The sequence below is a fragment of the Hyaena hyaena genome, unplaced genomic scaffold (assembly GCF_003009895.1).
Source record: "Hyaena hyaena isolate Hyena2069 unplaced genomic scaffold, ASM300989v1 scaffold_492, whole genome shotgun sequence".
In the NCBI taxonomy this organism is placed as follows: Eukaryota; Metazoa; Chordata; class Mammalia; order Carnivora; family Hyaenidae; genus Hyaena; species Hyaena hyaena.
In genome coordinates, this window is record NW_024081124.1 from 330,379 (window position 1) to 347,105 (window position 16,727).

Here is a 16,727-nt window from a genome sequence, read left to right on the forward strand (position 1 = left end):
AGCAGCCAGTAGCCAGTCACCCTCAGGCAGCAGCTGCCATGCACACCCGGCATTGTCTGCTCTCCCCGTGTTTTTCAAGAAAAGCCCAAAATGAAGATTTTCATGTGAAATCTGCCCATTGTAAATGTTGGCTCAAGTCTTCAAGCCGCTACAGGCAGAGTAAACCACGTGTGGAGATAACGCAGTCACAGGCTCCAGCCTAGTGGCCCGGCTGCTCTGCAGCCTCACAGCTGAGAGCAGAAGCAGAAGATCCTCCGTAGGCACCACCCACAGAGTCCCCCCACCCCCGGACGCACACCCCCCACCTCCATCAGAGTCTGAGATCTGCTGTCCTTCCCAAGGACAGCTCTTGGGGTTAAGTGACTTGCATATGCAGATGATCACAAGATAATAACCATTCAGAGAATGTCCGGACTCTTCCCTCAAGAGGTGAATCATGAGACGCATTTCATCTTTTAACTCCTCTGGGATGATCTGTGGACTGGCTGTTCTTGCCGCAGCCATACCAGCTAGCGGTCAGCGTTGCCAGCCGGCTCGCCCGACCACTAGACCGCTGCCCTGAATCATGGCCAGTTCCGCTCCATCCTGCTTTCAGACGACCCTGAGCCTCAGCCACTAGGTCTAAGTTTGCACACCCGTTCGCTGATCCCTCTGTAACTAAAAATACCAGGTAATAGTTTGCTGATAAGAAATAGCATTTGTTCAGCACCCACGGGCCAAGCCCTGTACTAGACACTGGCGGATATGAAACGTTAAGACCTGGACCCTGCCCTTAAGTAGCTTGTGTTCTCACGAGGGAAACGAGACACCAGCTAGAACAGTACAAGATGGTGTATAAGTTGGCGTAAGAGCACGTCACACAGACATGAAGCTTTGTAGGGATTCAAAGAAAGACCACGGAGTCGGCCTCAGGGTCAAGATTCCTTGAGAAGCCAGCAACGGGGCCAGGCCTTGAAGAGCCTTAGGTCCCGATGGGTAGAAACGGGGACAAGGTTCAGAGGGAGACAAACACTGTGCCTTTGATACGGGCGCTACGAAGTCACCGTGGATTTCTGAGCAGAGAAGGAGCTTATGCATATTAAGGTTCAACAACTCTGATGAAAACTCATAAAATGCGCCAGTAGCTCGGGGAATTGTCCCACAGCACTGAGACCCCTGGCGGGATCCTGCCCAGTGACGCGGGTGGCACTCACCCGTCAGAAGCAGGCTGTCAGGGAGACATGACAATTCCAGGGAGCCCCTTACCACACAGCTCAGTTATTTCTTCATTTCCACAGACTCCACACAGCGAGGGCTTCGCTGCCAGGATCCGGGACTCGGGTGCCCCTGCTTAGAGACCACAGGAAAGGATGAAAAATCCCAGGACCCACGCGGGTGACGGGAAAAGAACGAGTGGAAGAGGGAAGTGAACAGAAATCCACAGTGAAGCAAACACCCCCGAAACGCATAGAAAATGATTCTCCTAGGCAGATGCAATTTGACGTGTTTCTTTTAAATGAACGGGCACCGTATTTCTACCGCAACAACAAACTGTGACTTATCAGATGTGCTTTTCGGCGTTACTGGTAGAATCCAGGAGTCCCTTCAATTGTATGTGTGTTGGGTAAATTGGGCACAAAATCCCATGTGCTGTATATCAATTCTCATATTCGGTTGACAAGCATTACAAAAAGCAGGGTGTTCCGTAAGAATCAAGGCGGAGAGGAAAGCTGGAGAAGTGAGACTCTTCCTTATGACCAGGCAAGCAGGGATCGGTGACAATGTCAGTGACTGGCGTCACCACTGCCCAGGATGCAGGCGAGGGGCGCGGACCGGCATCCTGGGAATTCTCATCCCAGAAAAAGCACGGAAAGGAAAATCCCGCAGCGGGGTTAAGGCCACAGACTCAAAATCTGTTTCCCCATCACTAACTAATATGTACGGACATTCCCTACTACAGTGAACCGTGAATAGATCCTAGGACTAAAGTTTTATCACAAAAACTCCGGGAACTGGAGAATTCAAAATTCGAGCTTTCTTGAACAAAGACAAGACATGATGAAATTTAAGAATCCTATAAGGGCTGTACATTGTAAGACTGGCATTTCAAGATTTTTCTTAAATCACTTAGGGAAAAAAGCAGTCCTATTAACCCACATTCCATAAAATTGCAACAACCATAGAGTTACTGGCAAGCGGTGTGCAGGACACGTATATAAAATCCCATCGCTTGCTCCTGTTCTGTGTAGAGAGGTCACTACTACTTCACCATCTGAAAACCTCCACCGGGAGGGTCTGTCCGTTTCATCTGAAGCTCATGTTCATCTCTCGGAGGAAATCTCACTCCAGGAAAGAGCTACTACTGGGGTACCTGGGTGGCTCAGTCGGTTAAACGTTCAACTTTTTTTTTTTTTTTAATTTTTTTTAAATTTTTATTTATTTCTAGGAGAGAGAGAGAAAGCGTGAACAGGGGAGGGTCAGAGAGAGAGAGAAACAAACTCTGAAACAGGCTCCAGGCTCCGAGCTGGCAGTCAGCACAGAGCCCGATGCGGGGCTCGAACCCACGAACCGCGAGATCATGACCGAAGCGAAAGTCGGACGCTTAACCGACTAAGCCACCCAAGCGCCCCATAAACGTTCAACTTTTAAAAAATTTTTTGGATGTTTACTTATTTTTGAAAGACAGAGAGGGAGACACAGAATCTGAAACAGGCTCCAGGCGCTGAGCTGTCAGCACAGAGCCCAACGCGGGACTCGAACCCACGAGCCCTGAGATCATGACCTGAGCTAAAGTCAGACGCTCAACCAACTGAGCCCCCCAAGCGCCCCCTACATGCTGTGTTTTCAAAGTATTTGCATTGGTCTCTTTCCTAGGCGTGTCCGTGTCGTTCCTCTGGGCTCTCTCAACAGCTTAGACCGGGTGAGTCCAATCCCCTGGGGCCCAGGGAAATGAATGTTCTGGACAGGATTTTATGCACTCACAGGCATTAAGGGTCTGCTCCTCTGGACCCTGAGTTCTGCCTGACTGCGAAGGTCAACCAGGCACATGGCTCTGAAAAGCTACTCGGCCCTTCACGAAGCAGGACAGCGTTAGCCAGGTGCAGAGCGGTGGACCCCCGCCTGACGGGCGCCTGGTCATCTGCCGCGAGTCAACACCCCAGGCCTCAGAAACATCTTTCTGTTGCTTCCCGAAAGGGCGGCCGTGACAGGTGTTTGCCTGGCTATTTCTTGATGGAGAAACGCAAGCGGAGTAAATACGATGCCACGTGAGCCGCGGCCGACTCTCCGCAGTTGAATTCCTGCTGCTACGAGAGCCCCCCTTCCGCTCGTCTGACCACGTGCGGTCCTGCAGAAACCCGGACGGGGAGCGCTACCTGCACAACGGAACCACATCTTCCCGATGGGCCCGTGCCGCGCGCGCCGACCACGGCTCCAGCCACGCGTACCCGCCACACGCTTCCCACGTTGGGACGGACTCCCGGCGAATGCTGCGCAGACCCGGGAGGAGCCTGGGAGGAGCCCGCACGGCAGCTGGAGCACCTCTTGATTTAGAAGGTCGCACACAAACGCTCTGATTCAGTGAGACAGAGATGGAATTCGGTTTTATTTTGTCCTCTCTGAAACCTCCGTCCACACCATGGCTTCTTCTAGCAGAGAGGAGGAGGGAAAGCTGTGCTCGCGCCACACACTCCAGCCTCACGTACTTGCTCGTGAGCGGCGGCCGGGGTCTGCGCCTCCAGGGGTCGGGCTCCGAGGAGTCACACTCTGGGGGCCGGCGTGGCGAGGAGCCGCTGGCCGCCTGTCCCCAGCGCCCTCTGTCCGCTAGTGTACCATTTCGTAAAGTGCTTCTGGAGTTCAAATCTGCCAAGCCGTCGAAAGTGTCCACACTTTTGCAACACAAAGGATAAAGAACCCCGCCGGGCATGTCACCGAGTCCTTCCCGCCGGCTCTCGTCGATGGCACCGCGGCTCTAACCACCCAGGCGCTGGCCCTCGCCCCACGCGAAGCCTCCCGGCCGGTCCTCGGGCAGCGGGTTGTAATTGGGGTCCTCATCTGGAGTATCAAAAACAGCCTTCCTGAAAGACAGGCAACAGATGCCACTTAGTCCCAGAGGCCCGGCCGGTCCCGACCGGCAGGGTGACAGGGCTCCCACGGGGCCTCCGGCCACGGACAAACGCCTCCGCCCGCCACGCCAGCACTTCTCACCTGGTGGAAGTTTTCACAGTGATTTCACATTTACGTTAACTTCTACTCCCTGGACCTCTTTTTTTGTTTTAACTACAAAAGCAATAAGTGCTAATTATAAAGGAAACAGGAAATATATATAAATATCCTCAATTTTCAGAATCACGGTTAATATTTTCATTGTTCTTTCAGAACTTTTACATACGCGCTTTTACAAAAATTAGATCACACACTGTTTTATAACCTGATTTTCACTACATTTACATGAATGTCTCCCCACAACTAGGGTATCACCCAGGGACAGACAGACGGATGAATAAACAAAACCACAACAGAACATTATTCAGCCTTAAAAAGAAATTCTGATCCCTGCTACAATGTGGACCGACGCGGAGAACGCAGTGTTCCATGAAACAAGCCCGTCACGGGGGACAAACTCTGCATGACTCCACGCTTACAAGGAACCTGCGGCTCAGAGCATGAGCTCCCAGGTCCTGGGTTCGAGACCCCCATCGGACTCCGTGCTGACAGCTCGGAGCCTGGAGCTGCTTCAGATTCTGTCTCCCTCTCTCTCTGACCCTCCCCCACTCGTGCTCTCTCTCTCTCTCTCGCTCACTCTCTCTCTCAGAAATAAATAAAAATTTAAAAAAAAGAATTAACATTAAGGCAGCATCCACTATTTCATACTTCTGAGTACACTTACACACAGGTGATAAAATTAGAAATGTATCTGGGAACTTCTACTTTATATCAGAGTCAGAAAAAGGCATCTATAGGGGCGCCCGGGTGGCTTAGTCGGTTAAGCATCTGACTTTCGCTTAGGACATGATCTCGCGGTTTGTGGGTTCAAGCCCCGCGTCAGGCTCTGTGCTGACTGCCAGCTCGGAGCCTGGAGCCTGTTGCAGAGTCTGTGACTCCCTCTCTCTCTGACCCTCCCCTGCTCACACTGTCTCTCTCTCTCTCCTAGAAATAAATAAAAAAAGAAAAAAGCATCTATATTTTAACGTGAACTCCTTTAATCCTTACAGATTAACAAAAAATAGTAATTCTTACAAATTAACAATAAAAGGAAACATCCAGCAATAGAAAAATATAGAGCTGAAAAGGCCATTCCAGAAGAAAATCCAAATGGCCAACAAACACAGAAAGGTTTGCCTTCCTAATAAAAAGGGAGCACGTTCAAAACCAAGACCCTTCTCCTTCCCGACCACGAGTGGGAGAGAACCAAGCAGGCGTCCACGCGAGGAAGCAGAGCCGTGGGCACAGGGAGCCCAGAGCCCACCCGGGGCGGGCGCCCGTGGAGGGGCTGGTCCGGGGGGGGGGGGGCGCCCAAGCCTGAGGAGGGTGGAGAGGACGCTCCCCGTGACACCGCGGCCCCCACGGGACGGGCGGGTGAACAGGGCCTCACCTGGGGCCGAGAGCACAGCCATGCAAGGCGGGTCACCTGCGGGGCTCACTCATATGACCGAAAGGGAATCCGGTTCCTCAGCGTCCATGCGGACAGGGAACCGCGGGGAAGAGCGGCGGAGTCACAGGGCGGAAGCCACTCGGCACAAAAGGGATTGTTTGCTTCCTGACACGTGCAGCGACGGAGGTGATGAAGAACACAGCCTGGTGACTGGAAGCGGCCACACACGCACACAGACGCGCGCGCACACACACGCGAGGCCACTCGGGAGGGCACCAGTGCTCACCTCTGCCCGCCCTCACGCACGCACGTTCTCATCAATAAGCTTTTCACAAAGCATGAAAACAAGCCGCCACCTCATAGCTGGGGGGGGGGGGGACACAGCCGCGCCCACATCAGGCAAGGCCACGGGGACAAGGGCGTCTTACGTTGTTGCTGAGAGACGCGTAAACTTGAACATGCATTCTGGATGGCGATTGGACAACACACAAAACGGGAATTTACCCCTTGAACGTGACCACGGGAGGTCACGGGAGGGGGGGGCGAGCACTAGCGTCACTGTCCGTGAGGGACTCGAGGAAAACCGCACGGCCTGCAGCCCACGCGCTGTCGTGTGGCGGTTACTTTGTAGGACGTTCGTGACGGGAAACCGAGGATGACTTACTCCCCCAAAGAGAAGGTTGCAAAATAGCATTTTTAAAAGCACACAGACAGTAAAAGGCTGAAGAACCCATGTCATGGCACCAACAATGATGACCGGTGGCATAGCTGAGTGGTGGGATTATGCAGGACTTTATTCTTTGTTTTGTTTGCTTTTAAAAAAAATTTTTTTTTAACGTTCTATTTATTTGTGAGAGAGAGAGACAGCGTGAGCAGGGGAGGGTCAGAGAGAGAAGGAGACACAGAATCTGAAGCAGCTCCAGGCTCTGAGCTGTCAGCACAGAATCAATGTGGGACTCGAACCCACAGACAGTGAGATCATGACCTGAGTCGAAGTCAGACGCTTAGCCGAGTGAGCCACCCAGGCGTCCCTGTTTAACTACTTTACAACCAACGTTTTATAGTATTTCTTTCTTATTTTGAGAGAGAGAGGGTGCAAGTGAGCAAGGGGCAGAGAGGGAAGGAGGCAGAAGTGGGCTCACCCAAAGTGGGGCTCGAACTCACAAACTATGAGATCATGACCTGAGCCAAAGTCAGATGCTTAATCAACTGACCCACCCAGGTGCCCCCAACGTTTTATAATAAAAACTCACATTTTACTCCTCAAGTGGACCCCTTCAAATGCCATATGCAAAGATCCACTCCCAGGAGAGGAAAAGTGCAAAACACAGAAGCACTTTAAGATTCCTTTGAAGTCCTCTCTATGCCCTACATTGGGCTCGAACTCACGACCAGGAGAATGGGAGTCGCGCGCTCCCAGCAGAGCGCCCCAGGCAGACGGCCTCCTTAGTGTCACACAGCCGGGCAGTGCGGCAGCCTGTACCTGCGTCCCCATCCGGCTTTCTGCTTCTCTCTACTCATCGTACTTTCCGGAAGGCCAGAAACACCACCCTAGAAACTTCCTTGTGGCCAGTGTTACCCCCTTTGTCACCAGCTGTCCCAGACACTAGCGGGCTTCTCCTTGGGGAGGCTGTGGTGGTCAGTGCACAACAGACCCCGCTCCCGCACACCCCGCCACCCCTCCGGCCAGATCTGTGCCCGGAGCCCACAGACCCCACTCCCGCACACCCCGGGCACCCCCTCCGGCCCATCCCCGCCCCAAGCCCACGGACCCCGCTCCCATACACCGCAGGCACCCCCTCCGGCCCATCCCCGCCCCGAGACCACAGACCCCGCTCCCGCACACCCCGGGGAACCCCTCCGGCCCATCTCCGGGCCCTTCAGCCGCAGCCGGGGGCTCCATCTGCAAACACGGACTGTCCTCAGTACCACCGGGAGCCCCGCAAGAACACAGATCGCAGATCCCATCCCCATTCACCAGCCAGAACACGCAACCCGGTGGTAAATACTCACAAGATAGACGGTGTTTTCAGAATTCTGATCCCACCAGGCTGATTGGGAAACACGTCTTCCAAGAAAAAGTAGATGTGTCCGACTGCAATGCCTAGAATCCCCGAGAAACGAGCAATGAGGGGGAGGGCCCACCAACACAGGCCGCGTGCGTTTCGGAAGAAAGGTCAGGACAGTTACTAAACATCAAAAAACTCGGTATCTGTGGCGGTCTCTGTGCACGTCGCCACAGGGCGGCCCCGCACGCGGGAGGTGCGGCCGCACAGCCCACAGGGGCAGCGGCTGCTGGGGCTCACGCGAGACGGCAGCGAAGGCGGCGGTCGCCTACCCAAGAGGTCTACGATGATGGAATTGCCCAGCAGCAGCGAGAAGCCCATGAGCACCCAGGGCAGGAAGGGCGCCTGGAAGTTGAGGAGGCCGAAGAAGTTCATGCGCACGTACGGGTTCCTCCGGCTCCACACGTACACGAGCATTATGGTGAAGGCTTGGCCCAGGAACACCAAGCTCACGAACAGGCCGAAGAGCTGGCGGGCGGCGTCAAGGAACAGGCCAACGTCAGAGGCGCGACAGGGAAGGCCGAGCGCCGGGACAGAGGGTAGGGCTCTGGAGGTTTGCGTCAGGAACGCCAACAGCAGTTACAGCTTTCGAGGGGGGAACAGAGCCTGAAAGTAATTACCCAGAGCGACCAGGGAAAATCTGTCCAGGCCATAACCTCTCGAGGGTAGCTGCCTCAAGTTAATATTCTGTGTCTGTGGAGTTCTCGGCTATTTGGAAATTACATTAATTCCTTGGTTAATAATTGCATTAAACATCACTCACCATTGGCGCCTTGAAGAGGCGAGGAGAGCCAAATGGAGTAAAATCACCTCGTCAGACAGGACAACGTTCAAGGCTGTTATATCCATGACAATAGTTTTCTTTTGTTTTGTTTAAATAATAACTTATCAGGGCACCTGGGGGCTCATTCTGTTGAGCGTCTGACTTCAGCACAGGTCACAATCTCACGGTTCGTGAGTTTGAGCCCCACGTCGGGCTCTGTGCTGACAGCTCGGAGCCTGGAGCTGCTTCAGATTCTGTCTCCCTCTCTCTCTGCCCCTCCCCGACTCGCACTCTGTCTTTTTAAATTTTTTTTATTTTTGAGAGACAGAACATGAGCAAAGGAAGGGCAGAGAGAGAGGGAGACACAGAATCTGAAACAGGCTCCAGGCTCTGAGCTGTTGGCACAGGACCCAACGCGGGGCTCAAACTCACGAACCGCTAGATCATGACCTGAGCCTGAAGTCAGCTTAACCGACTGAGCCACAGGCGCCCCATGTGTCTCTTCTTCAAAAATAAACATTAAAAATGTTTTTTAATTAAAAATAACTTATCAGCTTGGGTACTCTCCAATAAATGTCTCAGCAACTTAGCTTAAAAACATACACATCGACAAGAATATAGCTAATGTGTTTAACAGTAACCCACCTAGGTTAAAAGTCCCCCGCCGGGCACACTGGAGAAAAGCATCCCTGTCCGACCTCTAGGCTCAGAGAGTGGTTACAGAAAGGACGCTGTAAAACAGAGAGCGGGACCCTGGAGCTAAAGTCTGGAGGCCCAGCTCCATCTGTCGGCTCAGCTCACTAGATGAGCAGCGGAGAGCTTTAGGAAGACACAGCGTGCCCTTCGATTGTCTCCTGTGTTCGCTCTACTCATTGAAGGATACAGTCATTAAGAATCCACCAAAAAGGAACATAAATACAAAATCTGCCGTCCGGCCTCGGAAAGAGCCTTCTTCTAGCATTCGACAGTAACGGTACCTTAGGGTTCCAGGTTAAGAAAATGTTAAGCGCACAGATGTGAGGAAGTAAAATCGGCATATCCCTTCAGTCCACGTGGGCTCCTGGCTACGGGTAACCAGCCACGGCTGCGTTTCCGTGAGAACGTTCACGAGGGGCGGCGTGCTTACTTCCCTTCCTAGCAGGCCTCGCGGGTGGGTGAAGGCCAGCTCCACGTTTTACACAAGCTGCTCCCTATTGGGGAGCGAGGCCGACGCCCCAGGAACATGCCTGCGGCTATCCGACCCCTGTTCCAATCAGCCCCATCCTTCCCGCGCCACAAGGGGCTCGAGCCTTGCCTTTTCACAGCCTGACCTGGAGAAATGCCCGGCCAGAAGACCTGTGTGAGCATCTACTTCTTCAGGCCGGGCAGACGCAGTCCCTAAAGGGGCACTAGGGTGGAAAATTTAACGATCAGATGCCAGCCAGAGTAACAGATCCCACCCTGGGCAGGGATCCCCTCACCGCCACGAGGCCCTCTGTCTCCACAGGTGAGCTGAACTAAGTACCCTCCAAGCCAGAGGGCCCCGTGGAGGAGGGATGCCCTGCTCAGGGGCCATGGTGACCACGTGAGCACGGCATGCCTCGGCCTCTTTCAACAACCGGAACGTGGCGGGCTGGGCAGACACAGGGCACCATCTTTTTGGCCAGCAGGACCCAGGGAGCCCTCACATCTGCCCCCTGTCCCGCACCCACTCCCACACCTGCAGCAAACTCCGGCAGCTGCCCCCGCATCTGGGTGCCTGCTGATGGCACGTGTCAGTGCATCGCCACTACTCTCCCCTCGCCCCCCATCCGATCTGTAAGTGACCGATGGCCAGGAGTGGAATCGCTTGTGGTTACACACCTCCCGCCAGAATGGGGACTGACAGACCCCCTCAAAACACGGTTTTCTGTCCAATTACCCCGTGTACCCCTGAGCCAGGACCCAGAAGTCACAGCTAAGGTGGTAACAAAAATAACAGCATTAATAGCGTTAACTTGTCTTCCCTAAGTCAACCGGAAATTTTCATGCTAACCCCCACTTAATAAAGGATACAGAAAAATCATGTTAAATAAAAAGTTGAATCCAACCGGACCAAAAAATAAGAAATTGGTGATTAGCCTCCATATCTGTTAAAAGAAAAAAAAAAAATCAGGAGAAAGACTTGGTAAGTAAAATATACCAGGAAACATTTCCATATTAAGACCAAAGAGAGATCCTAGGTCTGCAATGGTTGAAAGGCCACAAATAAGCGATACCACGATCTGAGCCAAAAAGCGGGGCACACACGATCCGACACGGGGTTTTGTGCTTCGAGGTGGGGGTGCCTGGAAGACATCACTTGGCCCCTGAAATCTGCAGGGACAACAGGACAGAAAACTCGAGACCGTCATTGTCTTAAGAAAAAAAAAAAAAAATGGGGCGCCTGGGTGGCTTAGTCGGTTAAGCGTCCGACTTTCCCTCGGGTCATGATCTCGCGGTTCGTGGGTTCGGGCCCCGCGTCAGGCTCTGTGCTGACTGCCAGCTCAGAGCCTGGAGCCTGTTTCAGAGTCTGTGACTCCCTCTCTCTGACCCTCCCCTGCTCACGCTGTCTCTCATTCTCTCTCCTAGAAATAAATAATTAAAAAAAAAAAAAAAAAAGCCCGTCCGACATGGTCAGGCAAATTATGGAAAAAGCTGGGTGGAAAGTCAACGTTAATCTGCCAGACAGAGAAGAGTGCTGTCGTGCGTGACGTGTCTGATGAGCAGCCTCGAGAGGCGGGGGAGAAACTCCTCGGATCTAAAATAAACCCGCCGAGAGATGTTTCCTTCTCCAGGTCGGTGAGGACTGTCCAGAGGACACACACTCCAGTTCTGGGCTGAGTAAACGGGCAACTCCCCACAAGTAAAGACCGGAAGTTCTCATAATGACAGTCTAACGGGCAGGAACAAGGACACTAGTTTTCACTGGAAACTTCACTTCCCGCCCAGCCACACCCACAACCGGGACAACTGCTCACAGTAGAGAGAGCGTCACATTCTACAATGTTTCCGTGGGGTCTATAATCTCCTGGGAGTGACAGCTGGTATGCCTGTCCCCAGGTCACACGCGAGGACACAGCGAGACTCCGCACTTTCCAATGGCTTACCCAGGGGGGCTGGGCCAGGGAGACTCTGAGTCGGGCCTGGAAGCCCCAACCCCAGTGCAGAGAATGGTGTCACGGAGAGTGTCACCCGAGGCTAGACCAGCGGAGCACATGAACGAAGTGCTGCCCGGATGGAGCCCTGGCTCCCAGCAAAGGCCAGGTGAGCAGGGAAGGGGGACGGCAGGGACAGGGGTCCACAGGCCTGCTTTGTGCACCATTAAATTCTTCAGGATTGGAAACAAAGTTGAAATAATTCTGCATACGAGCTGCATCCAGGATCTTAGAGTCCCCAATTCAGCCAGGAGACAAGCCTATAAGTAGGTGCAAGCCCGAGGCAAGGGATGAAAATATTCACAGACGCCTGGAGCATGTAGTGCACAAAACCCCTGAGGGATCACAGATGCTAGAGTATTTAGTACACTGGACACCTGAGTGTTTACAGACGCCCTGAGGACACAGAGGAGGGTGAATCTCAGTGGACACACAAAGCTGGGAATGGAAAGGCAAGCTGGGGTTCGATGGGTGTAAAGTGACTAACACCCACGTGCAGAAGGGGAACAGCACGTGTACAGGCAGAATTACTGAGTCCTGGGTCCTTCTCCCACTCCGACCACAGGCCACGTGACCATCCTGGAGCAGGAAAGCACACCTCTCAGCATTTTAGCTACTGGAGAGAACCATCTCCTACCAGTCTAAAGAACTGGCATGCTGTTTAAGGAGCCGGTCTTTCGGGCTTTGTGACTATCACCTGATCCCCGGAAGAAGGATCAATTCACTCAGAGAGGTGGGCTCCAGAACTGGACCACGGGGATGGCCTGGAGGTGGGGAGTGGACAAAACAGGGCATCTTGTGAGGCTCTCCCTGAGCAGAGACTGCCAGTCTCCCTCAAACTACAATATGCACTCGAACCAGAAATGTCTAAATACAGAAACTGGACACATCAACTCAAAACCACTCGGGGAACTACGAGTAAAATACAGATTTTCCGTTCCCACCCTTGGGGATTCCGATTTTGATACATGATGAGGTGCCTGAAAATCTCTCCCAAGTTCCTGAGGTGATTCTGAAGCCCAATCAGGGTTTTCCCGGGCTTTATTACCCCCCCAATAAGACTTAAAATAACAGGGGCGCCTGGGTGGCTTAGTCGGTTAAGCGTCCGACTTTCGCTTAGGTCACGATCTCTTGGTTTGTGGGTTCGAGCCCCGCGTCGGGCTCTGTGCTGACTGCCAGCTCAGAGCCTGGAGCCTGTTTCAGTCTGTGACTCCCTCTCTCTCTCTGACCCTCCCCTGCTCACGCTGTCTCTCTCTCTCCTAGAAATAAATAAAACATTTAAAAAAAAAAAAAAGACTTTAAAATAAAATAATATTCCCGCCGAATTCTTTTCGGATAGTACATGGCAATATCTGCTACTTAAAAGCACAATAAACAAGTTTAAAACACTGAAACGTTACTTGTGGTTGTGATGCGTGACTTACTTGAAAGTGTTTAAAGATTAATTCAGGATTGAAGTACAACTGAAAAGGTGTGATCAATTCCAACTGCTGAAAGAGAAAGAGAGCGTCTTAAAGCAAATCCATCAAGAAACAAAACATCTACAACAAAAGACGAGGAGGTCTAGCAACTTCCAACTCCCAGGCGCTCTGGCTCCATCCCTTAAGGCTTTCTTACGGCGGGAGGAAGAGACTGCTAAAAACTTCTGCAGCAGTGGCACAGTTCTTTGTATCCCTCGCACCTAACGCAAGGATACGACTTGGTCTTACGTTGCAGTAGTTGAGGCTGACATGCAGGCAAAGGCGGCAGGCGGTGGCATCTCAGACAGGGCACGTGAGAGCACCTGGCCACCACCTGAAACTGCTGTGCACGGCAACACTCAACTCACTCGCAACAACCGAGACTGAAGACTCTGCGACCGTCGGGGCCGGGTGCCTCCCGACAATCCCCACGTCCGGACTCCCGTTATTTCAAGACTTCCCCCTCTCGACAACTTCCACTTTTCTCTCCTCCACGTCCAAGTTTCTTCCCGAGGGGACCTTCTTGACCACCAGCCACCACGTTACCGCCTGCTCGTCGCCTGAGTTCTGAGACTCGTGTTCCACGGTGGGCGGCTCCCGCAGCCGCGACCCGCTACAGCTCCAGCCTTCCTGTCTCAGGAACTGACCAGCAGCCCTGATCCTCAACCCCTCGTGGAGCAGCACCCCCTCCTCGGGTCACTGGACAGGCGCCCCCGGGGCCCCAAAGTGAGCACCGTACGCCCTCCACCCACCCCTGAGCCCAGCCCCTCTGGGCTTCCCCGAGGCCCAGACGCCAGTGTCCCGAGGCCCCTCTCGCATCCAGCATGGAGAGCGAGAAGCGGGCGCTGCAGCTGCTCACCACAGCGGCGGTGGTGAGGACGCAGGCGGTGGTGTAGGCGCGGCTGACCGGTGGGATCTGCAGGTACTCCAGCCGGAGGCTCTGGTACGCCATCTTCCCCACCGCCGCCTGCCCCCCCACTTCCCCTTCCGCCAGTCAACCCCGGCGGCGGGGCGGGGCCGGAGTGGGCTGCCGCCCAATCAGCGCCGCGCGCCTGGCCCGCCACCAATCGCCAGAGCGCTGAGGAAAGCGCGCTGGCCAATCGAGAGTTGCGTCTCCGCGGGGCCCCGCCCAGCTGCCCCACCCACCAGCCCACCAACGTCGAGGAGAGGCGTGTCAGTCCGGGTTCCTGCCGCCAATCCGCGCCGGCCACAGCTGGCTTTCCCGCCCGGCCCCTTCCCGGGTCTGAGCGAGGCGCGGCCGCACACGGCCGGCCAATCAGGGGCCCGACAGCGCCCCGCCTGGGCCCTCGTTCGCGGAGGCCGGAGTCCGCCCGTAGCCGGGAGCCCGCGGCGCCGCCTCTCCGCGGCAGCAGGCGGTGGTTCGAAGGCGGTGGAGGGAAGCCGGCGCGGGGTCGGCTTCGTCACGCTCCCGCTCGCTCGGGTAAGGGTCGGGGGGCTGCCTCTCCTCCCGGGGACCAGCGGGCAGGGGCGGGGTTGCGAACGGCACCCCAGCCAGGCGCCCGCCCGCCGGGCAGCGCGCCGTCGACCCCGAGCTCCCGGCATGCCGCGGGGCCGCGGGGGCCGACGGGAGCGGGAGGCTCGCCGGAAGTGGTCCCCGCCCGGCGGGCTCGGCGCGGCGCGGCGGGACCGGAGCGGAGGAGGCGAGGCGGGCGCCCGGGAGAAAGGCCCAGCCCCGGAGGCGGCTCGGAGCGGGAGCCGGGCCGCGGGGTCCTTCCCTGAGGGGACGAAAGCATCTCGGGGAAGGAAGGTAGCTGGGTTTGGCTGGGAGGGAGTAGTCGGGGCGGGCGTCACGGCTCGTCGGGTTGGTTGCAGGGAAGCAGCGAAGGTTTCTGGAACGGGGAGTGCGCGGCAGGGGTGGTGGCGGGTGACGAAGGACGCGAGTGCCAGGCTGGGCTGTCACGGGACACGCGTGGGTACCGCACGGGGAGAGCGCCCTGGCGCTGATCTGCACGCAGAGGTGCCCCGCTTTCCAGCAGTCAGAGATCCGCGTTAAGATCGTTTCGCCTGGGGGCGCCCGGCCGGCCGGGTCGGAGAGCGTGGGGGGGACCCCTCCTCGGAGCGCTGGCAGTCGGCCTCTCAAAGGGAGGAAAGGCAAGACGGGAAAGCGCTGAGAGCTGCGGGTTGGATGGTGGCTCCTTCCGCCCGGGGCCGAGTGAGGACTGGGTAGGGATCCCGCCCTAACCGCCCAGGGTCGGTGGAAACGGCTGAGGCGAGGCTTTCAGAGAATCTCGGTGCAGATTATCGATGCTTCGCGTTGAAGAGCTGATCCATCCTGCGGGGCGCGGGGGGTGTCCTACGGCACAGTCAAGCCGTTTGAACCGTGAAAATACTCCGGCCTCCCAGGAGAGTCAGGTCAGGCTAATGGAAACCGTAGGTTGGGGGGCGGGGGTGGGGAGAGTGTAGGTAGCTTCAGCCCTCGGTGCCCAGGCTGCGTGTGGGGTAGCGGGGGCTTTCGGTTTTCAGAAAGCCTCACTCAATTGGGTGGCTCAGCCGGTTTAGCGTCAGACTCGCGATTTCAGTTAAGGTCACGATCCCGGGGTGGGTGAGATGGAGCCACCTAGGACTCTGCCCTGAGAGTGGAGCCTGCTTGGGGTTCTCGCTCCCTCTGTGCCCCTCCCCCTCCCTCTCTCAGAAAGTAACAAAAAGTAAACAATGTTACACGTACCAGACTGGCAGAAATCAGGATGTTGGATAGCGTCCTGTGTAGGTGAAGACATGAGGAATGTTCCAGCACCGCAGGGGGCTTGTCAGTCATTGAACGTTTGCCTCCCCCGCCCTGCCCCTGGGGTCTGGGAGAACACTTAGGGGGTGTTGACTGACACCCTGTGAGTACGCTGCATCCCAGCAGGTCCCCGAGGAAACTTATGGGAGGGTGCTTGTCACATGGTTATTTCTGGTGCTGACCAGGTGCCCATCTCCAGAACGGACATGTCAGGTGTGGCCTATGCCTGTGATAGAGTCGGCGGAAAACTTCCCCAGATCTGTGACGTGTGACAACGTGACGTGACTGCAGAGGTAAAAACGGAAGCGAGCGTACACAAACTACCTTTCAAGAAGGTCTGACTTAGCGGATGAGTTAAAGATGGACTGAGGCACAAGTTAAGAGACGAATAGGTTCCTATGGGAGCTGAAAGATCAGAGAATCCAGTAAGGCCCAAAAAGAGGGTGCCGTGAAATAGGTAATTCTCCGTTATGCACGTCCAAGGTGCTTAGCCGGGAAGACAGCTGTTAGTGACGGTCAGATGACGGGGGCCCTTGTCAGCTATGTCCAGAGAGCTTGAACTTGATCCTGAAGGGAGGCATGGGGAGCATGAGGAAATGAAAACCCTGCCAAGCCACAGAGTCCTGTACCCTTCTCTACACAGGTACACATGTCCACATGACAGTGCGTCTGTGGTTAAGGTTACAAAGGCAGAAGGAAATTGTTTTTAATGTTTATCTTTGAGAGAGTGGGGGAGGGGCAGAGAGGGAGACACAGAAGCTGAAGCAGGATCCAGGCTTTGAGCCGTCAGCACATAGCCTGACGTGCGGCTTGAACTCATGAACCGTGAGATCATTACCTGAGCCGAACCGGACGCCCAACTGACTGAGCCCCCCCAGGTGCCCAAAGGCAGAAAGAAATTCCACCCGCTTTACACAGCCCACGAGTTGAACACGGTTTAGCCATCACGTACTAATCTCAAGATTAGT

At 55.0% G+C, this 16,727-nt stretch overlaps 2 protein-coding genes across 5 annotated transcripts in view; one reads left to right on the top strand and one right to left on the bottom strand.

Moving 5' to 3' along the window:
- Positions 1-3,554: 3,554 nt before the first annotated feature.
- Positions 3,555-14,074, bottom strand: DERL2 (derlin 2). Of its 3 annotated transcripts, none has more exons than XM_039254493.1 (7): positions 13,876-14,003; positions 12,981-13,043; positions 10,436-10,509; positions 9,285-9,378; positions 7,911-8,106; positions 7,586-7,676; positions 3,555-4,055 (listed from the first exon to the last, which is right to left on the bottom strand). In XM_039254493.1, exons 1-7 carry the CDS (start codon positions 13,966-13,968, stop codon positions 3,950-3,952), a joined length of 717 nt encoding a protein of 238 aa, XP_039110424.1. In that variant the 5' UTR covers positions 13,969-14,003; the 3' UTR covers positions 3,555-3,949. The 3 variants fall into 3 exon arrangements, with proteins under 3 accessions (XP_039110424.1, XP_039110423.1, XP_039110425.1); XM_039254492.1 differs by having other exon boundaries at positions 12,981-13,046; positions 13,876-14,002; XM_039254494.1 differs by lacking the exons at positions 3,555-4,055; positions 7,911-8,106; positions 9,285-9,378; positions 10,436-10,509 and having other exon boundaries at positions 12,981-13,046; positions 13,876-14,074.
- Positions 14,075-14,370: 296 nt separating this feature from the next.
- MIS12 (MIS12 kinetochore complex component) overlaps positions 14,371-16,727 on the top strand; it is a 5,248-nt gene continuing 2,891 nt past the window's right edge. The window contains exon 1 of one of the 2 annotated variants that reach the window (XM_039254496.1): positions 14,371-14,457. The gene's annotated coding sequence lies outside the window, so the exon portion shown is untranslated. Of the gene's footprint in view, positions 14,458-14,638; positions 14,785-16,727 lie in introns of those variants that run through there. The other variant, XM_039254495.1, reaches the window with a different exon arrangement.